The 25,924-nt window shown below is 44.9% G+C and overlaps 1 protein-coding gene across 1 annotated transcript in view; it reads left to right on the plus strand.

Moving 5' to 3' along the window:
* MINAR2 (membrane integral NOTCH2 associated receptor 2) overlaps nt 1-25,924 on the plus strand; it is a 32,932-nt gene that overhangs the window by 2,140 nt on the left and 4,868 nt on the right. Inside the window, exon 2 of the mRNA XM_048504576.1 lies at nt 17,921-18,166. Coding sequence (XP_048360533.1) covers nt 17,921-18,166 — 246 coding nt within the window. The remainder of the gene's footprint in view (nt 1-17,920; nt 18,167-25,924) is intronic.

Consider the following 25,924-nt stretch of genomic DNA (forward strand, 5'->3'; position numbering starts at 1 on the left):
AAGGCCATGGCTTTTCTAAGAGTTCTGGTCTTGGGGTGCATATGTGAAATGTTCCTAGGAATAGCATTTTGCAAAACAAGAGACACAAAAGCACTGGGATAGAAGCAAGAGGACACCAGCAACTACATGTTTTCAAAAGGCATATTGGTCAGCTTTCCAAGAACTCATAGGGGAAAGCACTGGTATGAGAAACAGTAGTGGATTAGTTCAGATATTACCACAGCAAGCTGTCAACCAGAAACCAATCAGCAGCATAAATAAAAGAAGCAGGACTAGAATCTACACTTTCTACCCTATAGATGAAGCCAAAAACACACCCACTGAGATTCACAGAAAACAAAAGTCTCACTTGAAATCCACCAGTGTCTATACTGTGTATACCAGATCAGGAAAGACTGCAGAGAAAGGCAAAATGATACAGAATAGCATGGGCATGGGATGCTAGACTGCAAGCTATTGAATATCTCTGTCAAGGCTCCCAGTAACAACTGACATTTTGCACTATCAAACCCATATAATTGGGAATTGGATACTCATACTGAATGGCTGCCCTACATACCAGTTATGAGCTTTGCACTTCCCCCATGGATGCACCCATCTTCTTCATTCATAGAATTCATAGCTGCCATCTGCTCTATTCATTTCAGCAACTTTTGATCTCAATTTCTTCTTCTGAATCACATAATCTGCCATGGTTTACAATACACCAGCCAAGATTGGGGGATTATGAAATTGGTGGGGCTTGCCCCTCCTTCTTACCAGATCACTCCACAACCCCCTCATTCCCCTCCCACTGTAAAGGCAGCTTAAATTTATAACAAGGAGGTGGAGAGCAATTGCTATGTTCCATTGCCATTAAAGTAGACACAGCTATGAACCATCTACACATTTATTGAATGGAATCAGGAATGGCTTTCTGAATGCAAGTCACATGAACTGTTTTAATCTAGCAAGGCTCTTGTGCCTTTGACAGCTGCACTAACAAACTGCAGCACTGTCACTGAATGTCTAGAACAGGTTCAGCTGGGCTGGTTGAACAATGAAACAGCTTGCAATTAATGCAGTGGCTGGGCTAGAACAGAGAGCTGGGAATCCTACAGCACAGCAATTAGATGCTGTTAGTCATGTTGCAGATTTAGCAGGAGGTTGGCAATGCACTAGGAATGGCGTCTATCTTGGCTTTTATGCTTGTAGGAAGACTGTCTACAAAGAGTCAGAAAAGAAAAGGAACAGCTGGACTTAGGCACTCGGCACAGAGTGTTCTCCTTAAAATGTGAGAATTTACAATACTGAGAAATTTACAATATTTATAATCACTTCAGGGTTCTCAATAGTGTAAATGTACACTAGTGCCAGGGGTGGGATATAGGCTTGAAAAACTTAGGATACCTGCTGTTCACCGCTTTGCTCCTGGCATTCTTCTGCAACACCCATTTTTATGGTGACATTAGCAATACACATGGGTGGCTCTGGCACATCATCAGCATACATGAATGTGTTTTTGATGTTTTGCTGGTATAGGGGCTTAGTTGCTATCCTGAACAGTTCAAAGCCTGGACACAGGATTCATCCCTTAGACTAATCTTCTTCTGATCTTGACATTCCTCACTCCTAGTTCCAAACACTCCTCATTCCAACAAGAACGCTACAGCAGATATTGTAAAACCTGTATTGCATTGTTTTGTGTCTCATGAACACACACACACTAAGAAGCAATGGTCTATTGCATTTTATCAATCACATTTATACTTCCTCCAAAGAACTAAGAAGGGTTTTAAAACAGAAATCTTATATTCTCCAGTCCAGCTCATCCTAAAATCCTTAGAGACTGTTTTAAAATACTGTTTTACATTTTATGTCTCAAAATCAAATAAATTAGAGCAGAAACAAATTTTGTGAATCCAGAAAGTTCTGATAAAGCAGTGAAACATGTAGCCTGATCTTAACTATATTTACTCAGTGGTAAGACATTTTGGAAGGCATTGCTTCCAGGGTCACCATGAGTCAGAAGCAAACATGCCCCATTAATTTCAGCAAGATTTACTTCCAAATCAGATGCTTCAAATTTCAGTCTTATTGTATGTGTTTTAAATTATCAGTGAAAAGAGAGCAACTGAAAAGGTGACAGCTTCCAGACATTAAAATGAACATGATTTACAGTGTGGAGTGAATGACTGGTGTGTTTTGTTTTTGGGCAAGAGGACTAATGAGGTTAAAAGCTAATTAATACCGGAACAGGAGTGGGTGCATGTGTTCCTTTTCAGAAGAGATGTGAGTGACCTCTAAGTTCCTGAAGTCATTAAACCTTGAGCCTAGCCTAAATTCCCAGCCCAGGAACTCATTTTCTTTTAACAAACAGCTGCTTTGTAAGGCTTGCTACATCAGAGCAGTGTTTGTGACTTGTCAGGATCTTTATTTAAAGATCCTCCAGACTCATGAGCTCATGTGTGATCAGGTGACAGGCTCACCTAGAAAATATTTCCACTATATTAGAGGCCCAATGTAACAACTAATATGTATTTCAGACAAAAAGCTTTTCTTTCAGATTTGTTTCTGCTCTTGGGCGGTCTATCCCGCCCTCCCGCTCCACCAGATATGGATGAGTAAAATAATTTACAATGCAATCTAAACACTATTGGCTTTTGAACTGCCTAAAAGGGTGATCCATGTTAGAGAATTGTTGTTTATTGAGTGATCCCTCCCTCCATCTGGCTGTGACCCCTCTGGAACTTTAGTTTCTTGGGGTCTCTGGCAGTGGCATGAAGAGAACTGAGGGAGTAGCACCCCTTTTCCTGGTTGTATGATCATTTTGGCAGGAAAGTGCCAGGGGGAGGAATGGTGCTTCTGGTCTACTAGAAAGCTGTGTGTGACGGATTAGGTTCTTATGGGGTTAATTTACGGGGATGCAGTAACAGCCAGAGTGCAACCTGATTGGCTGGGCTGTAATTCTATAGCTGGTAGCCACAGATAGGGTGCACTGTCTGCTATAAAAGCAGGAAGAAGCTGTCAGAAAGGAGATGGGGAATTCAGAGTCTGGAAAGCAGACCGAGAGTTGGTGTGACTCAAAGACAACTCTGTGATTTTACCCAGAGTCAGTTGAAGGAGACAGTGTCTAAGGGCACAGAGAGCCAGAGACAAAGGGGAATAAGGCAAAGGAAGCCTGTATTCTCAAAGATCTCAGACTGAGGGGAGACAGACTTGTTTCCACAAGAGGCTAGAGGCCTGGTTGGTGGGAAACAAGAGGGCTTGTAACTGAAACAGCCAATTTTACTAAAACTGTTCTGTAACCATTAAGAAGTACCTGCCTAAAGTAATGCTTATATGCCTCTCTGAACCATCATCCTGAGAAGAGAAGTTTATTAAAATAAAAAAAATCAGTTTTGTGTTTTACATTTTCAAGAGCCTCTCTATACATTCCATTTGCTTCAGTTTCTGGTGGCAGATTTATATCTGTAGTTTAGTGTCCTCTGACAGGATTTCTGTTCAAAGGCCTGTGTGTGCATGAGTTCATGTGAGTGCCTTAGGCCAACAAAGTCAGCTACCCAAACATCCACTCTCGGCAACAGGCTTCACTCCCTTTTTGAGGCCTCTGTTTCCCCTCAGGGAGTGGGTGCTGTTATACTATGCAAATCATTTCTGCAGCTGACTTGTGCACATGCAGTCCCAGTGTGTGACCAGAAAGACCACTAAATGAACAGCAGTTACAAAAAAGTGCAATCCAGTTTTACTTGTGAAAATTGAGTTAAGCAGTATCAAGTTGGCTGCATGATGGTTCTTCATACAGTCACCATTGTTTTTTAATCTTTAATAAAAGGAGACTTTTTAATCTTTTTTTGGGAGTTAGCAGTCCCAAAGGTATGTTGTGGCATGACCTCAGGTTGCTGAACTAAATTTAAAAAAAATGTAAATGCACAAGGAATAGCCATCAGATTTAGTGTGATAATGGAAAAAGTGACTAACAGTTGTCATATCCTAGAGTGCTAAATGATGTGGAAATGATATTACGGGGGGAGGTATCAGTGGATGCTTTTGCTTGGCAAACAGTAGTTATGCAAAGATTTGCATACACAGACACAACAAAATGGTATGTGTGTGCCAAACACATGTACCACCATAACTGCTGAAGTGGTATGTCCTGTGCATGAGCAAAAGAAATTGCCCCAATGAACTTCAAACCTCATCAGCCACTTTGTGCTATCCTAATTTTCTAGATGATGAACTGATGTTGAAAGTTAATGTTTTTCCTTGAGGGCACCTCATATCTCAACAGCAAAAGAACCATGCTGCAATGTCAGCCTTGGGGTAATCTATTCACTAAGATTGCAGTCCATTACTGTAACTGTCAAAGAATTTTAAAGATAACGTTTCCAAAAAATACTCTTGTAAGCAGGTGGACCCTGTTCTACACTGCTCCACACAAAATGGATGCCTCTCGGAGAATCCATCTTGCAAGGACGTAGGTAAGGGGGGGTGTTCCCGAGTTTAACCCCCCATTACATGCCTGAAGCTCCGCCCCATTTGTTTTTTTGTGTTTTTGTGTTTTTCAGTTCTTGGTCTGCAGGGGGCGCACTTTTTAGGCTAGCAGCACCAAAATTTCAGGGATTTTTTGGGAGACTCACCTGATGATACTACCCAGGTTTGGTGAGGTTTGGTTCAGGGCTTCCAAAGTTATGGACTTCCAAAGGGGTGCCCCATTCCCCATTGTTTCCAATGGGAGTTAATAGAAGATGAGGGCTACACCTTTGAGGGTCCATAACTTTGGACCCCCTGAACCAAACCTCACCAAACGTGGGTGGTATCATCAGGCGAGTCTCCTAAAGATACCCTGAAAGTTTTAAAGTGCAAAAGGCACTCATCTCATCCAAGCTGGAAAAAAAATTCCACAGAGAAACCTAAAATTGTGATATAATTTGTTGGTTCCATTTGGAGCAGTATGAATCTGCGAGCAAGTGACATGTTAATTTGCCTGGCCTTGCATTGTGATGGAGGTGCACCCAAAATTTTCAGGCTGATATCCAGACTCTCGTAGTCATAAGATTTAAAACCCATTTCTCGGCATGTAGAGCTGACATTTGCAACACAGTTGGATAGTCCAAGAAGGTTGCGAAAAAACTTGGACTGAATTATTTCTAGGTCTTTAATCGGGCCACCTACCCATATTGGGGCTCCATATAGCATCTTTGGAATTTGGATTTGAAGATTTTAACTGTAGAGGGTATTATTATTTCGCCACCTTTGGTGAAAAAGAAGTGTTTAATCGTGGCAGTATTGTGTTTTGCAAGGGTGGTAATGTGGCTGAGTTGAGGTGACCATTTCAGATTGAAATGAAACATCACCCCCAGGTAGCAGAAAGATGGCACTTGTTTAATGTGTTCCCATTGATTTTCCATGAAGAGGGTCTCCAAGATTTGGCGAACACCATAATCTTGGATTTGGTATAGTTTATCTCCAGAGCATTGCTTTTACAATAATCAGAAAATGTCTGGAGTCTGCGGTTGAGGACAATTTTTGTCCGTGAAAGCAAAACTGCATCATCTGCATATAGTAACGCTGGAATCTTCTGTAAATTCAAGGTGGGATTATGGCCTTCTATTTTCAAAAGATAGGGTATCAGATCACTAATGAACAAATTAAACAGAAGAGGGGCCAATACACAGCTTTGTTTAACGCCTCTGTTGGAAGGAATATCAGATTTTAAACATCCTGTGAGGTTGCTATCTGAAACTAACAGGCCTTGCTCATCGTTGAGCTATGGACTTCTTCCACCTGATGGATCCCTTCTGGCCTACTTCAAAAATCTCTCATCCCCATTACTGAGATGCTTTTTTATGCAAGCTCGTCTAACTGTTCTCCCCTCTGAAGTTCTCCGTGGCAGATTCCTGCAGGTTCCGTTACAAGTAAGAATTTGTCAATGTTCAGCCAACCAAGTAAAAACAACTGCTCATATACTCTTGTATTGTTCTTGCCACACAGGAGTCTCTACGCTGAACCTCACATTAATTCGTGTCTTGCCACTTCTGACCAAGACAAGCTACGTCTGCTTTTGAATGACTGCTGCACTAAAAGAACTGCAGATGTAGCAAAGTTTTTGGCAACAGCTTTATCAACAACTGCACACTCTTGCTGATCACCTAATAACCTTTTATTGTTAGTCTGATTGTTGTTTTATCCTATGCCTAATGAAGGTAATGAATGAATGAAAGGATACCCTGAAAGTTTGGTGCTGCTAGCTTAACAATTGCACCCCTGACAGCAGGCAGCCTCAAAATTTCCCCAGATTTTCCTTTTAAATCCACCCTAAAGGGAGAAGCTGGGGTCCCCAGTTTAAACATTGAAAGTGATGCTGTTTCAGGGTGGGAGATAATCCATCCCCAAACAGCATCAATTTCAATGTTGTTTTAACTGGGGACCCCAGATTCTCCCTTTAGGGTGGATTTAAAAGGAAAATCTGGGCTCCCTAATTTAAACACCATTGAAAATGATGCTGTTTGGGGGTGGATTCCAGCATCACAGTGGCCGCCCATGGTGTGTGTGTGTGTGCAAAACTCAGATTTTGCACTGGGCTCCATTTTCCCTATCTACACCTCTGCCTGGAGGGGAGGGCAGAAGGGAATGCTGGCTGCCAGCTGCAAGCCCAGCTGGTGAGGGGGCAGGGTGGGGCAGGGGGTCCCTGGCCTCAGAGAACTGCTTTTATAAGCATTGAGACTAAGAGCGGGACTTGTCCCCAGCCCCAGGGACGGGTGGTAGCATGGCCCCACCCCCCGAATCCACCCCATAAAAATCTATACCTATGTCACTATCACCTTGTGTATCAAGTCTGGGCAGGAGGGCAGTTAGCAGCTGAACTTTTCCCCCCTGCCCTAAGGTGTGTCTGGCTGTAAAATGGGGCTAGCTAATCTCTTCAGTGTCATCCTAAGGTGATTTAATCAGAGCTTCAATTAAACTATTACATACCGTGCCTGCACCCATCCCTGAAATCAATCAGTATTCAAGGGAATAGTCCAGGCTTTCTCTTGGGTTATGACAACTCATCAAGCTTCTGCTGTCTTATTGCTGGAACCCTGGAAAAGCAATCAACTCCTTGTGTCTGGCTTTCCTGTAAGCTTAACTCATATGCTTCAGGACTCATTTTGAGGTATAAATATTGCTCTTTTGGGCATTCAGAGTGTGTGGGTGTTTTGGATTTGTGAATGCACCCCCACTTCTGTGTGGGTTCTTTCCTCTGCTCCTTGGAATGGTGATCGTTTTCCTTTTCAGCGCTGCTTTCACTGGACATCCCTTCAAGACTGGTAATTATCATTCATCCCTGAAACCCTCTCCAATTTCCACCCTTTTTTCTCTTAGTCAGACCTTGTATGCTTCGTGTGTATGTGTGTTCATTGCTTAAAATGTATTCCTTGTTTCCAATAATAATAATTAATAAAATGTTATTTGTTAGTTGTACAACTGCCTGTTGAGAGTTTTCATTCGGGACCATCCTGGTATACATAGGTTATCTATCCCAGTTACCCTCTCTTACTCTGTCTCCACAGCTAATTTCCCCAATTATAGTGAAGACTGTGTGCCTAGGGTAACACCCTGTTCTTGGCAAAAGATGAGGTGAAAACAGATGCTTCCGGATCCCTTCCCTCCCCACCCCCCATGCCAGCAGTTCCTTGGCACAGTTTCTGAAAGCATCAGGAAACAGAAGAGATGGTTTTTAGACTGTCTTTATGTTGTTGTTTTTTCTGGGAGACCATAAGATTAAAAACAAAATTGGCAGTGAATATTCAGCTGCTTGGAGTCAAAAGATTAGACAGATTATATGGGTTCCATGAATGCCTTTTCTATTGTTTTCTATTGGTAAATATCAGCTAGCAGGGCAAGGATTTTAAATCATGACAATTTCACCAGGGAAAAGTTTTTTAAAAAAACCATTTTCCATACTACAACTGTCCTTTCATACCACTGTCTATTCTATAAGGAGAAACATATTGCTTGTATGAAAATCCAACAGCAGTTCCAGCAGCTTCTATACACACTGAATAATGCACTTTCAATCCATTTTCAGTATGCTTTGTAATTTGATTTTACCATTTGAAACAGCAAAATCTACTTGCAAATGATCTCTGAAATACATTGAAAGTAGATCAAAAAAGGTGGCAATTTCACAATGTCTCATCTGGTCCTTGATGCTGCAAAACCTCCAGTTTGCTTTATTTTCTCTTTAGTTTGTGATCCAAATTTTATCAAGTTGTTTATCTTGCAGTTATCAGTGAAACTGCTTGAACTCTAATAAAGAACTGTTCTCAATTGGTGTGACATGAGTTCAGCTTTCAGCTGAATAGCTGAATTCACCTGAATTCAGCAAATAGCTAAGAGCACAGATTCTCCCATAGGTCATAGTTCCAGTGAATACAGGAAGCCAAACCATGTGGGCTGTCTAGAAAGGACTGTCATGGCTGATGCATTCTGCACATCTGGACTGTAGGGAATAGAAACAATAAAAGAGCTTTTAGGATTACCTAAATAAGGCTTTAACTCCTATACATGCTTTCTCAGCAGCAGGCTCCTTTAAACACAGGAGGGCTTTCTTCCAAAGATGTGCTTAGGATATAAGCATCAAGGAGATGACCTCTTAGATGCACTGCATAAGGCAGATGCAGACCTCCTGTGGCTATATGATATGACAGCAGAACTGCATGTGGCATTTAGCTGACAGTTTTTTAAATATTTTGTTTTTCCTAAATGCAGCCACTCAGGGTATTTTCTCAATGGTTTGAGATAGGAGGGGTGGGGTGGGGGGCAAAGAGACCTTTTAACTCTTTCCTCCTGTATAATTTTTGGTTGATGAGTTAGTATATTAAGACAATTCCCAAGTAGGGGAAAGTATTAAGTAATCTATTCAACTGCCTTTTAAAAAAACACTATTAGTGTTTTTCTGTATGTGCATGATATGAAAAATTCAATAAATATTATAATTTTTTAAAAAATTCTACTTTGAAGCTGCTTTGCACCAGCTTTTTTGGGGGGGGGGATCCCTTAGATCAGTGATAGCGAACCTTTTCGAGACCGAGTGCCCAAATTGCAACCCCAAACCCACTTATTTATCGCAAAGTGCCAACATGGCAATTTAACCTGAATTTTTTAAAACTAAAACCTGTTTTTTTAGTTTTTTTAAAACTAAAACCTGAAGGTTTTAGTTTTAAAAAAATGGTTGGCTCTAAGGCATGCGTTACTCAGGAGTAAGCTTCGTGGTAGTCAGTGGCTTTGCTTTGAAGCAACCGTGCAACTCTTCCAACGGGTGAATCACGACCCTAGGAGGGTTTACTCAGAAACAAGCCTCATTGCCAGCAACCAAGCTTACTCCCAGGTAAAGGATTACGCTTTAGTTCTTTGCATGAAAATCAGTGAGGTTTAACAGCGCTTAACAGGGTTACTACACTGCTTCCCCAAAACTAGGTCTTAGGTTTAATGCTTTAGCACAATCGAGCCCAGTCGTTGCTCAGGCCAGCTTAGATGATTGTGGTAGTGTTGGGGGGGAATTTCCCTCCCACATGACGAACTCTATTTGCGCGTGCCCACAGAGAGGGCTCTGAGTGCCACCTCTGGCACTTGTGCCATAGGTTTGCCACCACTGCCTTAGATACACACATAATATGTAATTCATCCCTGAACCTCAGATCTGAATGATCAGTTCCCTGAAGGTATTTTTGTAACAGTAAGTAGCCAGAATGCCAGGATGACAGGAACAAAAGTTATTTTTCTCTTTGATGTTGGATTGCCAGATTAGGCAATTATCCTCTGGAATAGTGGTTCCCAAACATTTTTGAGCCACTTGGTGGCCACTTGGTTTCTTAAATTCATCCCCAGGATTCCCTACCCTACCCTACCCTACCCTACCCTACCCTACCCTACCCTACCCTATAAAAAGCATTATTCAAGATAATGGTTGCTTGACTACTAAGGAGGATAGTAGTAAAATTAAAAACTGCAATATTTAATTGCACATCTATTCAAAATCAAATGAAAACATTTTAGTTTAATTTATTCTCATAGTGTCTACCAGATTTGCCAGCATGGTGCCATAGCTTGATCATTGTGAACCACACTGTTGAAGTGGCCCACCCCTAGAACCCCCCTGCTGCTGACGGATTTTTTGTGTCACTTCAGATCCAATCATTTTGGCTCCCAGCTGCTAATGGGTTTTTTTCTTACCTTTTCAGACAACGCTGCTTTCATCTCATAGGCATCAGCTATTTTTTTTTGTTAAAACTACTTTCCTGGGAAATGGGGGAGGGAGAGAGAGGTAGCTCTCTCCAGCAAGTGAGACCACATCTTAGTTCAGTTGGCCCAATTACAACAATTTTTTCATAGTCTCATAGCTTTCTGAGCATGGGAAAAAATGATAAAAAGCAGGCCTATCAGCCACTTGACTCCATTTCAGGTGAGATTTTCTATTCATATGCCTGCTTTAGTCTGTCTGTGCCTTCAATTAATTCTGCTTCAGCTTGCATGGGACAATCCTTTTGTTTTGTGGCAGGACTGGTTTACACTGATAGCAGAATTTGAGCGGGGCTACTTAGAGTAGAACTAGTGGTCTTGTACAGCAACACTCCCACCTTCACGAAGTAAACTCCACACAGCTTTGTCATTCATAAGAAGGTATTTATCATTCAGTTGCTCTATGTACAAGTAACTATATACAACGAAGAATATTCAGTAGACTATCAAAGTGCTTCGCCTAACACCTGTTTCCCAAAGGAACACTGAACCAGTATCATACAAGTGCTTTTATACAAGACTCAACCAATCATGTTAAAGGTCACTAGGAACAGGTTAGAACCGGTTTGTCAGCTCAGTCTCATGCTGACTCGGCTGCTGGATAGGATATGGACACTTTAACTATCATGACACACCTTCTCATATCCTAGGGAAGCAGTCATTACATGTTACAATTCACAAATATTTACAAAGAAAGTTAACATAAGAACATTGACAATACCTAACCACAAAGGCAACATAACGGCATTTCCTAAACTTCAGTTCTGGTACTGCTTTAGTAAACAAGTCAGCTTGATTGTTTCTCATTTCTTTCAATATAAAGACAAAGAAATTGTTTTATTTTGCGTAACCATTTGCTTTACATTTTGGTACCTAACACCAATGTATTTTGTTCTTGTTCTCATGCTTTCTGTTTCAGCTTAAACTTATACAGGTTTGTGAATCATCTTGAATGACTACAGGTTCTAAGCACATTGCAATCCTTTTAAGTTGGGACAGATGGCAATTGCTTCATCCATTGCAACTCTGTGCATGTCTCGAGATAACGCATAATACTCTGCCTCTAGATGTTGATAAGGCAGTTGTTGTCTGTTTTCTTCGATCTCCATACAACAAGAACATCCAGCATATTTAATAAGATAACCTGTGCAGGACTTACTTTCCAAGAATCATCTGCAAAAAGAACTATCTGCTGCAGCTGTTAACACTTTGGGTTTTGTTTGGAGCTATCACCAAGCAAAAAAAATGCTGTGGCACTTTTAAATAACGAGCGACATGTTTCACTCCTTGCCAAGCACGTGGTGTGGGGGATTGAACACAGAATCTGCTTAAATAGCTAACAGCAAACATTATATCTGGTCTTGTCCAGTTTGCCAAATGGGCCAAACTTCCAATGACCCGGCGATGTAATCCAGGATTATCAAAAGAAACATCAGAATCTTTCCTTGCTTTTAGTAAGCTCAGTAGACATAGGTGTTTTTGCTGCTTTGGCTTTCTCTAAGCCAGTACTCACTATGAGCTCTTCAATTTTGTGCTCTGACGCTTAGCAGCAAGGTTCCTTCTGCTGTTTTAGTTATGCTTCAATACCTAGATAGGTTTTCAGGTACAGCCTAAATCTTTCACCTGAAATGTCTTCCTCAAGCCTGTCACTTAGACATCCGGTGATTTGAGAGAGCATCGAAGTTAAAGAGGCAGTAACACACATGTCATCTACGTAAACAATTATGATGACTTATCTTGGCCTTGCCTTTGAGTATACACACAAGGATCCGCAACGCTTCGTTGGAAACCCTGGTTTACTCAAACCGTAATACAAACACTGATTCCAATTTCAAGCTGCCTGGCGTAGGCGTTACAGCGATTTACATAATTTGTACACTTTGCCTTTTTCAGCGCCATATCCAGGTGCTGGTTTCACCATATACACATCCTCTGCCAGAGGAGCGTGTAAATATGCACACTGGAAGTCAAAGTGGCGCCATTTTCCATTCCCTTTGCATTACTTCACCTAAGCTAGCACCAGTCTCATGAACTCAGCGCCAGCAGTAGGCGAATATGTTTGCTCATAATTTTCTAGATAGGTTTTGCCCAGCAGTAGCCCTGGAGCAGCCAAAGCGAGCTTTGTACAAAGCTATCCCCATTGGGCAATGATTTCTTCTTGTACACCCAAGCGTGATCCAACCACTTTCTGGTCTTGTGGCAAGTCTGCAATTTCAAAAACATTTTGCTTCACTAAGGATTAAAATTCGTCATTATAGCAGCATTCCACAATTCTTGTTCCTCAGGAGGTGCAGTTACCATCTCCACGGAAACTTTGAGGCTCTACCCATGTTTGGTGACAGATCCTAACAACCTGAGTAACACCAAAGCCTTTGTGGCGGCACTCGCTGGCTCTGTTGGACCTGCGGGGAAAATCAACAGCACTGCCCCTGCGTTTTTCCTCTTCTTTATCAGAGTCTGAACTACTGCTGTCCTCTCTCTCTCTCTTCACTCTGGGAATGTGACCTTGAGTAGAGGAGGATGAGATGGCAGCTCTGGCTACTGATTGCTGCACCTGCAGGCGGCTGTTCGAATTAAGGCAGGCAGAAAAACCTCTGAATTAGAATGAACATGCTCCCAACCTGTGTGTCTCTCAAAGTTGGCACTTCTAGAGACCACAATTCTGCCAAGAAATTCAGACTAAATCTATAACCTTTCGTGTTTTTTAGATAACCTGTAAATCCTTGTCCTCTGATACCTGGGTTTTACCTTTAGTTCTTTGTGCGCAGGTATCAAGACATTGGCAAAGCTCCCAAACCTTCTCAGGTGTTTCAAAGAGGGTTTCTTGCCAAACAACATGTAATGGGGTGTTTCCTGAATACTGGAACTCCAGAGGCGATTAATTCACGTGAGTGGCAGCACAGACAGCCTCCCCCCAATATGGTGAAAGGATTGGTTTGCATCCGCCAGCGGCTGATCACGCATCACTTGCAAACCGCTCAAGTGTCTCTCTGATACCCCGTTCTCCTGAGGAGTAAAGGGAGGTTGAATTGTTCTGTGCACAATCCCCTTCTTTGCCAACCAGGATTGAAAACTTTACTCATGTACTCTCCCCTTGTAGTCTGTTTGTAGCCTACAACCTGCCTTATAGGAGGTGTTTTCTTTCCCAACCATAGCAGCAATCCTGGAACCTCTCACAAGCTTCTGCTTTGGATTTTAACAGTAGACAATAAGAATACCCTGCACTATAATCATTCACAGCATCAACATGATGTTACATTGATTACCCCTTGGCTGGCTGGGAAAAGGTCCAGCAAAGGTCAGAATGGATAAAGCAAAGAAGGTCTGTCTGTTTGTCTGTGCTTACTTTAGCAACAGGAAAGGCTTTGACTTTGCAGCCACTACAAACAGAACACTCCAGGTAATGTTTACAGGAACTTACTTGTATATCACTGCTTTAGCTAACTTCTGCTTTATAGTAGACCACCCTGCATGACCTAGTACACGGTGTAGCTTCGTGCACACAGTTGTAGATGTAAAGGCTTATTAGACAGACTGGATAGTTGTTTTACACTCCCACTGGTACCTTTTGGGAATCATGTGGTACAACATATCCCGTAGTTGTCACTTTGCACACAACTGGCTGTGGCCCTTGTTCACATAGCACATGTCATTATTAAATGTGACTGCCTCCTGAACAAGGCATGGAACACTTAACGATTAAGTGGAATTGAAGTTGTGGACTAGTTACATTTTGAATATTTGAATTAATGCGAGTACATACACAGTTCCTTGTAAAGGCACCTCTGATGATGAACCATCAACTAGGAAACTACGTGGGGAAATGGTAGCAGCAGTTTCATCTTTCGAAGCAAACTTCTGTCGTTTACACAATGTGCCGTGCAGGCACTATCCATCAACCAGCTGCTTTGCTTTTTCTCCACAGCACTGGGCACCAACATGGCTTCGTCATGCGGTCAGGCTTGTTCTGGGCTGTAAATCTTCCGTTTAAGCCTTCTGTCCTTTCATCACCTTTTATTGCCGGCGTCTGGACAGTTTCTGGCTGATGTGATTCTGGACCCACAGCAGTAACATCTCCGGACAGAATAGGCTTTTCGCGAGCTGCGTCCTCCTGATGAAACCTTCACCTCAGAGCGTTATTAGATCTCATAGGGGCAGCTCCAACAGCACGGCTCTCCTGCAAATTCCCTCTGTTGCTGATCTTCAAGCGGCTTAACGATCCGCGAAGGAAAGTGTGAGGTCTGCTTCTTTCACACTTTGTAAACTGTAAACCAGCTGATCCCAACCAGCTTTCAGCTTGCAGTTATATAGCCGTCTCGCTATCAGCATTTTAGACCCTGCTGTATCTTGCTGATATATGGCCTTGAGCGCCTCCCAACATTGTTCGGCGTTCACGGTGTCCCGAACATGCAGAAGCTGGGAGTTCTCCATGGCCAGAATTATGGAGAGCCGCGGGCTTTTTTTTTTTGATCAGCGCGTCGACCGGCAGCGTCGGCAGCAGCCGGGGTTGTCTCCAGCACAGACCACAAATTTTCCCGAATAAGATAGGACTGCATCTTACACGCATACGACAAAGTAGTTGTCACTCATTAAGGCGTTCAAACGGCATGCCGGCTGCTGTGACCGCCATCGTAGAGTCTGTACTGGACAGCCACACCACAGCTCACAGGAACACACAGGAACACACAGGAACACACAGGAACCACCGCCTTACTCACAGGTAGACCACACCGCCTGGGCCCATAACCTGATAGCAGAATTTGAGCGGGGCTACTTAGAGTAGAACTAGTGGTCTTGTACAGCAACACTCCCACCTTCACGAAGTAAACTCCACACAGCTTTGTCATTCATAAGAAGGTATTTATCATTCAGTTGCTCTATGTACAAGTAACTATATACAACGAAGAATATTCAGTAGACTATCAAAGTGCTTCGCCTAACACCTGTTTCCCAAAGGAACACTGAACCAGTATCATACAAGTGCTTTTATACAAGACTCAACCAATCATGTTAAAGGTCACTAGGAACAGGTTAGAACCGGTTTGTCAGCTCAGTCTCATGCTGACTCATGCTGGATAGGATATGGACACTTTAACTATCATGACATACACTTGGTTAAATATTATTAAAAATATTAATTCAAGTAGTATGTTTTGTTTTCACCTGCTGGTAGGAGGAGAAAGGGGAAGGGAACATTTTTCCCTTTTAAAAATAGTTTTGTTTGGTTTGGTTTTATACTGTTTAGGGTTTACTAGACTTGTGCTTTTCTGTTTCTTCTTTTCTTTAGAATACTTAACTACTTTGCATTTAAGTTTTTTAAGAGTTTTACTTTTTTTTGAGGGGGGGGAGGGAAGTGGATTTTCCAAATTGTAACTGTTTAGCTATTGTTATGGTTCTGGTTTTACAGTCATTCTTCTATAGTTGTTTCAAAATCTATGTTGTGGGGGTTTTGGGGGGAAGTGATTTTGTGGAGTTTTGGAGCCCCATCCAAAGGGGGGAGCTGAATTTGTTGTGGGAGCAGTGTGCCAGTCATGCCAGCAGATCCGTCTTCCCTGGGGGAATTACCCTGGTGGAAGGGTGATTTCACTGGTGCGCAGCTGCTGCTGCCCTCCCCTCGGCACTGGGACACATGGCTCCAACCATATGCCCAGTGGAACCGCTCTGTCTTGAAAGCCCTGCAGAACTGTGTTAAATCCTGCAGGACCATTCCACCAGGCTGCAGCCAAGGCTGAAAAAGTCCCAATCCTGGTTGAGGCCAGTTGGACTTCACCTGGGCCAGGGTTCACCTAAAGATTTTCATTAACTGATCACAATTACCTTTGAGGGACATATCAAAAGAGGCAGTCCTGTAGTTATGCAGGTCTCAGCCCATTTAGGGCTCTGAAGGTTAACACGAGAACCTTGAACCTGACCCAGTGCTCCACCTGGAGCCAATGCAACTGGCACAACACTGATTGAATGTGTGCATGCCAAGCAGTTCCCATTAGAACCTGAGCTGCTGCATTTTGGGCCAACTGGAGCTTCCGGATCAGGCCAAGGATAGCCCTGCAATAGAGCAAGTTGCAGTAGTCTATCCAAGAGGTGACTGTTGCATAGATCACTGTGGCTAGATTGGCCTGGGACCAGATAGATATGAACTGCTTTGCACAGTGTAGATGATAAAAAGTCATGTGAACAATGTGTGTTGCCTGGGCCTCCATCGATAAGGAGGCGTCCAGATGTACACCAAGGCTTTTCATGATTTATGCAATATTATGTTGCACATCACTGAAAGCTAGCGGTTGACATGCCTGCTCCAACCCCTGCTGACCCAATCACAGGATTCATTGGATTTAATTTCAATTGACTGTCTTCCAATTCCACCACAGCCTCCAAACTATTGGGTAGAGTATCTGGGACAGAGTCTCAATGGCAGATAAAGCAAGGGTGTTATCTGCATATTGATGACACCCAAGCCCAAACCTCCGAATTAACCCAGCAAGAGGGCACATATAGATGTTAAATAATATCGGTGAGAGAAGGGCCCCTTTAGGAACCTCATACACCAGTGGTGGCGAACCTATGGCACGGGTGCCAGAGGTGGCACTCAGAGCCCTCTCTGTGGGCACGCACAAACAGAGTTCATCATGTGGGGGGGGGAATTGCCCCCCATACATCTAGGCTGGCCTAGGCTGCTGGACTTGATGTGCATGCACCTCAGCGAGCAGGGAGGCTGGTGGGCCTGGTGCCTGTGCTCCAGGTGGCTGCTGCCCGGGGGGGCATGGGCAGAGGCGGCAGAGATGCTAGAGAGGCACAGAGTAGCACCTGTGGGACTTGCTGGAGGCTATAGCAGGCTGGCCCCTGCTCGAGGGGGTTATTCAGGTTAAATTGCCACATTGGCACTTTGCAATAAATAAGTGGGTTTTGGGTTGCAATTTGGGCACTTGGTCTTGAAAAGGTTCGCCATCACTGTCATACACCATTGGTTGGCATGCAGAAATGTTCTCACTGACTTCAACATGATTGGCTGTGACCTCCTACGCTCTGTTTGGGCAAGTAACTGCATGCTGCAGAGAGCAGGGAAGTTAAACTCCTTGTCACAACAAGCTGAGAGGTTTTTGGTCTGAAACATTGCTGATGTTAAGTGCTGCCTGCCTTAACTGTGTGAAAGTTTAAACTCTGAGCCAGTTCTAAGTTGCTATTCTCTCTTTACCATCTCCTGTTTGTTTAATACGTTGTTATTCTGTTTAAATTGATATCTATCCCAAGAATTTATTTTATTTGTGACTTTGTGAAGGGTAGTGCCTGTGGAAAACAGAAATAAAAGTTAATGGATGAAAAACATGCAGAATTAAAAGAAAAATGTAGCATTTGGCAGCAAGATACATCACCTGCTTTGGGATTTTGAGGCTATTTGTATTAAATTAATGCTTTAATATTCTCAGAATAGTCATTTCATTGTAGTATAAAGATCAATTTTTCCCCTGGAATAGTATGCTACACTGATTTCATTATGTTATATTGAGTGGGAACGACACTGATGCTTTGAAAAAGCACTTCTCAAAGCTAAACGGATTAGCTGTTAATTATCATAAAGAGTTTTATACACAAAACACAGTATGCAGGAAGTGTCTATTTTCTGAGGTGAAAGTTGATTACAATTTTGTTTATTTTGTAGAGAGAAAAGAGAAATGTGAGTGAGTGCCCTGTCATACAATTGAATGAGGCCCAGCCAGCAATGATTGAAAAAGCCCTTGGAAAACACATTACGCCTCTTACCTTAAAAACTACCATCAAGAGTAATCCTCTGTACAGTGATGGCTTCAGTGAAGATAACTGGGAAGAAAGAAGAAATCGCCCCTCTTGGACAGTTCAAGACTATGACAGACATTCTCTAAACTCTAGCCTGGCTCGTTATCTGAAGGTACAATTTCACAAGATCATCCTTACCTAAAAACAAAAAAAAATTGTGTTTATGCTGAAAATGGTGGTTAACGTTATTAAATCCACTGATTATTTGACTATTGCAAGTAAATCTTTCACATCAGCAACAAGGTGAGTAATATCCAAGCATGTGTACCTAAGAGGAAGGAAGAAGAAGAGAAGAGTCTGGATTTACACCCCACCTTTCTCTCCTGTAGAAAGACACAAGGTGTCCTACAAACTCATTTCCCTTCCTTTCCCTACAACAGACATCTTATGAAGCAAATGGGGCTGAGAGAGTTCTGAAAAACTATGATGAGCCTAAAGTCACCTTGCAGGCATCATGTGCAGAAATGGGGAAACAAGTCTAATTCATCAGATAAGAATCCACCACATGTGGAGGAGTGGGGAACCAAATCCAGTTCACCAGATTAGAGTTCTCTGCTCTTAACCACTATACCATGTTGGGTCTCAAAATGAGGAGAGGGAATAAGGGATAGGCAATGAAGATGCCCCCCCCCCCCTACACACACACTTGTTGCTTCTACAAAAGACTTCAGCCTGCCACACCACTACCATTTTTCCTCAGAAATGGACAACAGATTTGCCAGTGAGGGGAATTAACACTATTCATCAGTTCAGTCTTCTCACTGATGAGGAAATTATCTGCCCCATAGCCAACTTGGAAATATTATGGACTCAGTCATTCCTCTTAAAGTTTAATTGGAATAGTAGCAGCTGTTCTGGACTACCTCACTAGAAACAAACTATAAATAAACAATGTACATGTTTATATAGACTCAAAAACTAAGTTTATACAATCTTTTCAGTTGTTCAAGGATACTTGAACAGTGTTCTGATTAGTTTTCTCTACTCTTGTCTCTGCTCTATCTATTCATAATCTGCTGGCTCCTTATGTTGTTGTTTTTGTGTGTGTGTGTGTGGGGGGGGTGCTTTTCATTCTATTTGCCTCTACCTCCCGTTTTTGAGCTCCTTGCCTGTTTCCTCCAATATTATCTTCTTTCTGTGAAAAGAGATTGCTGTGTTGTCCATAAGGGAGCTTACTTATGAATCTATCATGGCAGACTACATTTGCTCAGTATTTTTCTAAGTATTTTAAAGAGTTTTTTTAAAAGAAATCTTTTACATTTGCTCAGTATTATTCTAAGTATTTTAAAGAGTTTTTTAAAGAAGTATTTTATTTCCCTCTATGTAACAGCACCCACTCCCTGAGGAAAGATAGAAGCCCCAAAAAGAGAGTGAGGCCTGTTGCCGAGAGTGGATATTTAGGTAGCTGACTTTGTTGGCCTAAGGCACTCCCCTCAACTCACACACACACAGGCCTCTTAAACAGAAAATCCTGTCAGGGGATACTAAACTATAGATATGAAGCTGCCACCAGAAACTGAACCAAATGGAACGTCTAGAGAGGCTCTTGAAAGCTTAAAACACAAAAACTGGATTTTTATTTAACAAACTTCTCTTCTCAGGATGATAGTTCAGAGAGGCACATATAAGCATTACTTTAGGCAGATATTTCATAGACATTACAGAACAATAAACTTGGCTTTAGTACAGACTTTAGGGTAAACCATCTACACATGGTCCAGAACCCACTCCTTAAACAGCCACCCTTATCTCCAAAGGGATTTTACTGGCTTAGGACTGTCCCCGTGTCATAGGTTTCCCTTTTGTCTCCCACCAACTTAGGCCTCTAGCCTCTGGTGAACTCTGATCCTTCCTCTCAGGGCCCTTCCCCACTTTATAGAATAACGCAGGCTTAATCAATCCTAAAACGCTGGAGTTTTTGAGCCGCCAAGAAGTCGTATTCCCCACTTCAGAGGCTCCGGCTGGCTCTCTGAAAGGCGCCGTACCTGCGCGACGCCAGGATGTTTACATTTCCCCACGACTGCGCGCCAATTGTCGGCTGGTCAGGGCGGGTCAGGGCGGGTCTCCAATTTGATTAGTCCGCGTGCGGCTGATGGGCAGGACAGGTCTGATCTCCGATTGGTCTGTTAGTTTGGGGGGGGGTCAACAGCTCAAGCCTAACGGGACGGAAAACGCATAGATGTCATAATGCACATTTGTAACTATTTGTAACTACTTCATCAGCTTACTTGGCTTTTGCCAAGAAAGCTGGGCGGCCGGGCGGTGTCCGGCCCGCCATTTGGGAGAAAGGAGGGGTGGCTCATGCTGAACGCCTGAGCCACTGCTGTTTGGAGAGTGCGACCAGCTGATAGCGGCGGGGCGGCTTCTGCAGCCCGCCTTCCTCCATGCCATGGTGGGAAAGAGGCTGCAGGAAGCCGCCTGGCCGAAAGCAGGGCCAAACGCCCCCAGAGCAGCCGGGCAGGGCAGGGTCTGCCAGCCTTCATGGCTGCATCATTCGCGGGGGGGGAGGGCGCACCTGGGCGGGCGTGAGGGGGTGACCTGGGCGCTGGTCTCCTGCCCCTGTCCCCGGCTGCTCTGGGCGCTTGGCCCGGCCTCCGAGGCAGGCGTTTCTGGCAGCCTTTTCTGCCATGGCAGAGCTGGGGAACTCCTCAGCTCCCGCTATGGAGGGACGGGCGGTTGCAGAAGTCACCGCCGAGTGCAGGCCAAACCCTCCAGAGCAGCCGCCAGCAGGGCGGGCTAAAAGGCAGCCTTCTTGGCTGGATAATGCGGCGGGGGGTCCATCGTTTGTGGGGAGGGGTACCCGCTTCGGTCTCCCCTGAATAAATGAAGATAATGCATAAATCCATGCAAAATGGCCGCCGCGCACTCAAGCCCGTGGAACAAAGCGGGAAGAAACGAGTAACGATTCAAAATGGGCAGCGCGGCAATTCCTCGGTTTCCGTGGAATAAAGGGAAGAAACGCAGTAACGATGCAAACGTATGCAAATGGCAGCGGCAGCACTGGTGAGCCCGCGGAGCAGCCGCCACCCGCTAAGAAATGGGAAAGAAATGGGGAAGAAATCCACGCGCGACGCAGCACGCGACGCTTCGCCTGATTGGACTAGTGGGCGTCCACGCTACCCGAAGTGGCGGGAAGTCCGCAACCCCGGAGTGACCACCCAGGCTTCATTATTCCTCGCCTACGCTGGGTTCTTTGAAAACTCTCAGTTCCGGAAGAGGGGCAGAAATGCCGCTACCAAAGCGGGCCGAGAGCTGGGCCAAGGCCGGGCGGTAAAGGCGTAGTCGTTGCCCAAGTAGTGGGGAGCGCCGCGGGACCCCGCGGTACTTCAGTGGATAAACGCGCGGTATAAGGTGAGTGGGGAAGGGCCCTCAGTCTCTCTGAGATCACTAGAGGAATCTGGCCACCTAGCCTTCCTCTCTCTGTTTCTCACTGGCCTCACTGCCACTAGACACGATCTCCAGACTGAAGGATCTGTTTCACTGATAGGGTCTGACTGACCACCTCCCCAGAACTGCGACCCTCTGTTTGCCAGTTGAAGAGCTCAATTCCCAAAATCAAACAGCTCCTTCTCACAAAACCTTTTTTCTCTTCCCCTTTTGACAGGCTGTTCCCTGTTTTTATAGTCTCTAGCTCCCCCTACCTGTGGCTCTAGGATAACTGCATCTCTGCCAGCCAATCAGGAGGTGTCTACATTTACATTAAGTGTTGCTAAGGCCAGCTTTTCTGCACCTTCTAAAAATTAACCCTTTAACCTGGGCCTAATCCGTCACACTCTCCATAAATCGTGCCCCAGGCTTCAACCTGGCGGTGCCATTGCAGCGTGGGAGGAAGGAGTGAAAGCCTCCTCCCTGCCGGCCGGCCGAAGCAGTCACGTGGCTGGGTACCGGCACGTGACAGGGGCCAGGCAGCCTATAAGAGGCTGCAGCAGCAAAGGGACGGACGTTGCTTCGCTCCCTCGTCGGCGTCGTTTTGAGCGGGTTTCGACCCTGGCGCAAGGCCGCATTCTTTCCGGCCAGCATTTTTGGGTGGCTGTTCGAACTGCCGCCTTCAGGCCTCAACCACCCCCCTCCCCAGAAAGGTCCTGGCAGGAGGGAACGCTTAGCTTGGTGGCCCTCTTCGGTGCCGCGTCTTTCTGGGCCAGATGAGACTGGGCAAGCGGCCTTGTCAGGCGGGGAATGCTCATCGTGGTGGCCCTCTCTGGTGCCACGTTGCTGTATGATTGCAGCTCCCTGGCATGGTGCCTCGTCGATGGTGCGATCAGCTTGCTAAGGGGCTAGGGGCCTCTAGGGCTTCTCCGTGAGCGAGGGGGGGCTGAGCGGCCTTTACAGGCAGGTTATTTTGTTGCTAGGGCCTGAGGCCCCAGACAGGTGGCCATTTTGTTTGACTAAAACAGGACTACTTCACTTAACTGTGGGTAGCCATGTTAAAGTGCAGTTTATGGAGTTAGTTTTTTTAGTGAAGATCCTTTACAGCTTACACAAGTAAGATTGTTGATTTAGGTTAGATCAGAAGGTTTATATTGTTCGTTAGTTGTAGTTTTAGCAGTATTAATATATCTTAAATGACATCTGTTTAGAATATAATAATAAAATAATAATTTGGCTTGCTGCAGTAGTTTTTCTTTAGATAGCATTGGCAGATCCGTTATTTGCCTATATATTTAGACATAATTTTAAAAACTACTATTAATTAGTAATTAATAAATGACTACATAAATCAACCAGTCAGTTAACATGGCCCCAAAACCAAAAAGAACAAAAAGAAGGGGCAAAATAAGAGTGGGGCTGTGACTCCCATTGCCTTAGAGCAGGGGCAGGTGGTGCCCACTCTGGTGGTCACTCAAGGTGCAGAAGAGGGAATAAATCAGGACAACCCGGGCAGAACCAGCCCAGCCTACAGATCCTGAGGCGAGACGGGGACCTAATGTCCAATTGCCTGCTCAAACAATGCCCAATACTCCAGGAGGGCGAACGCCGCCTTCCGCTCACAGTGGGTTGAGCAACCCTGCAAATTTTATGATTCCTCCCGCTCAAAGCGGGATGACCACTCCTACAGGTCCTGTTTACATGCTAGGGCCATATCCGTACTCGCCTTATATGGGCCTGAACTTGAACCCGGGGTGGACAGACCAGTGTGCCCCTGCGCCTTACTTTAGCCAATGGCCAGGGAGTTTTGTAGGGGGCCAGCAGGTTCCTTCCTTTATGTGGCCTGCTCAGGGGCAGGGTTCCCGTGCCATGCCTCTTGATGGTGGTCAGGTCCATCAGAGCTCAGGGCAGCCGGCGCCTGCAGGAGTTTTAGCTCCTCTGGCAACTTTAGGCTCTATAACTCAGGGTCAAGAGACGGCAGCTGGTAGTAATATCTCGACAGGGGTGCCGGCTCGTGATGAGGCGGTAGTGGGTCCCTCCGGCCAGACTGTTGGGACATGAGCCAGAGCCAGACGCAGGGGGGAAAAAGCCTCTCGGCGTTCCAAGTCCTCCCATCAATTCCCTCGCTCGTCCTCATCGGGTGAGTCCACGGACAAGGATTCTGCCCAGGCAGCGGGGGACTACTGGGAAAGAGGTGAAAAGGTTCCTTCTCTTCCTCTTTGCCTCGCCCAAAGAAGGAAAGGGGGAAATGTGGAACAAGCTAGTGCTGGGACTTCAGGTGGCCCTGCCTTCTGCTCGACATGGGATCCCGGGGACTCGCCAGGCTCTCACTTACCAAGAAAGTTGAGGGAAAGAGCCTTAGACGGTTATTATGTAGACATCTTCATGGTTTTGTGGCCAGAAGAGGGCCTGGAGGAGTCCGGCTCCCATTCTGCAAAAAAGAAAAGGGAATGTCCAGAAAAAACTGAGCGTACTTTTGACAATTGGCTGAAGGGGTTCGCTGAATATATTGCATTAATAGCAGCAGCGTACCCTTTAAGGGCGTGGCATTTGGCTTATCACTGGGCCAATGTCCTAAAGGCATGCTCTTTATCCGGGGATGCCGCGGCTATTAGATATGACGAAGCATTTCACAAGAGTGCTTCGCATCGTCCAGGGCTGAGGTGGGACCTCATCCACAATCAGACATGGATGATATGCGTGCTCAGGGTCCCACCCAACAGCAGTGACGGGTTGAGGAAAAAAGGGTTTGGTCAATGAGATGCTCTCCAGCTTGTCTGCTGGGCCTTTAATCAAGGCTCTTGCAAAAAGAAAAATGCAGGTTTGAGCACAGCTGTTCCAGATGTTTTGGGTCCCACACCCGGATACACTGCCTGCAACTTGCTCGTCTGCCCTTTCGGCGTGGCCGGAACCCTGGCTCCAGCGGCCCTAAGAAGGACAGTGGCAGCCAGGGAGCATCCTTCCCTGTCCAGAAGGCCAGATGTCCCGGAGGTGTTGCAGAGCCTCACCCCTTCCGGGTCCGTGTAAATTTGTTGTGTCAGCTGCTGGACTGGTATCCATGTAGGCAAGATGCATTGTACTTAAAAGAAGGCTTCCAATTCATTTTTTGCATCGCCTTTTCTGGGAACAGGTTGGCAACTTCGGCTCCCAAGCTAAAATCGGCCAAAGAACTACGTGAAGTAGAGGTCACCAAAATTTCAATGGAGTGTTTGGCTGGTAGAATTGCAGGTCCCTTTTCAGAGTCCCTGTTACCCAACCTAAGGGTTTCCCCCATTGCAGTGGCCCCCCAAATGGCTTTGGGGAGTATAGGATGATTCAGCACTTGTAATACCCGAAAGGGGGGGGGGGTCAGTGAATGACTTCATTGACCCGAGCATTTGCTCTGTGCGTTATGCCACTTTGGATGAAACAGTAGGGCTCATCAGGAGCACAGACTTGGCTTCGCTGCTGGCAAAGTGTGACATTCGGTCAGCTTTCCAACTGTTATCTATACACCCCGGGGACTTTGACCTTCTGGGCTTTCAATTTGGGGGAAATTGGTATGTTGATGCTCCATAGCTTGGGATTCTCCATAGCTTGTGCAGCTTTTGAGAAGTTCAGCACCTTTTTGGAATGGGCAGTCAAAGATCGCATGCCATCTGCACAAGTCACCCATTATCTCGATTATTTTTTTTATTTGTGGGTGCGGCAGGTACAGTAGCATTGTCAACCTTTCAAGATTTGGCCACCAAGCTGGGGGTCCCCTTGGCAGCCAACAAGACTGAGGGGGCCAGTGTCTTGTTTAACTTATTTGGGGATTCAGTTAGACACGGTAGCAGGAACATCTTCCCTGCCGCTGGACAAGCTGTCAACTTTACGTGATCTGATCGCAGTCACCTGTGCAAAAAGTAAGTGTAAGTTATGGGAAATACAGTCCCTGCTTGGGCACCTTAACTAAGTCTGCAGGGTGGTCTCCCCAGGCAGGGCCTTTTGTACCCATTTGGCCTGTGCCACAGTAGGCTATTCAGTTCCACACCATCATATCAGAATTACTTTGAGTCTTCATCAGGACCTGTTAGTTTGGTTATGTTTCCTGCAACATTACAATGGGGTATCTTTGTGGCATGTCCCTTGGGAGCTTCAGGATAGTTTCCCGGTACATACTGATGTGCTGGTTCTCTAGGTTTTGGTATTTATTTCCGGGGCCAGTGGTGTTCTGGGGAGTGGACAGCAGCATGGTTGGAGACTGGGATTTTGCGGGACATGACTTTCTTAGAGTTATTCCCATTGGTGGCTGCAGTACACATCTGGCAGGATGTGTTTCGAGATCACCCAGTTAAATTCTGGTGTGACAACCAGGCAGTGGTTAGGGTGGTGAACCGACAATCTAGCCAGTCAGAGCGGGTGATGCGTCTGGTAAGAGAATTTGTGCTTGTATGCCTGATTAACAACATCTCCTTTAAAGCAGTTTTTCTTCCCGGTGTTACTAACACCATAGCTGATGCTTTGTCTCGCCATCAGGTCA

The sequence above is a fragment of the Sphaerodactylus townsendi genome, linkage group LG07 (genome assembly GCF_021028975.2).
Source record: "Sphaerodactylus townsendi isolate TG3544 linkage group LG07, MPM_Stown_v2.3, whole genome shotgun sequence".
NCBI classification, from domain to species: Eukaryota; Metazoa; Chordata; class Lepidosauria; order Squamata; family Sphaerodactylidae; genus Sphaerodactylus; species Sphaerodactylus townsendi.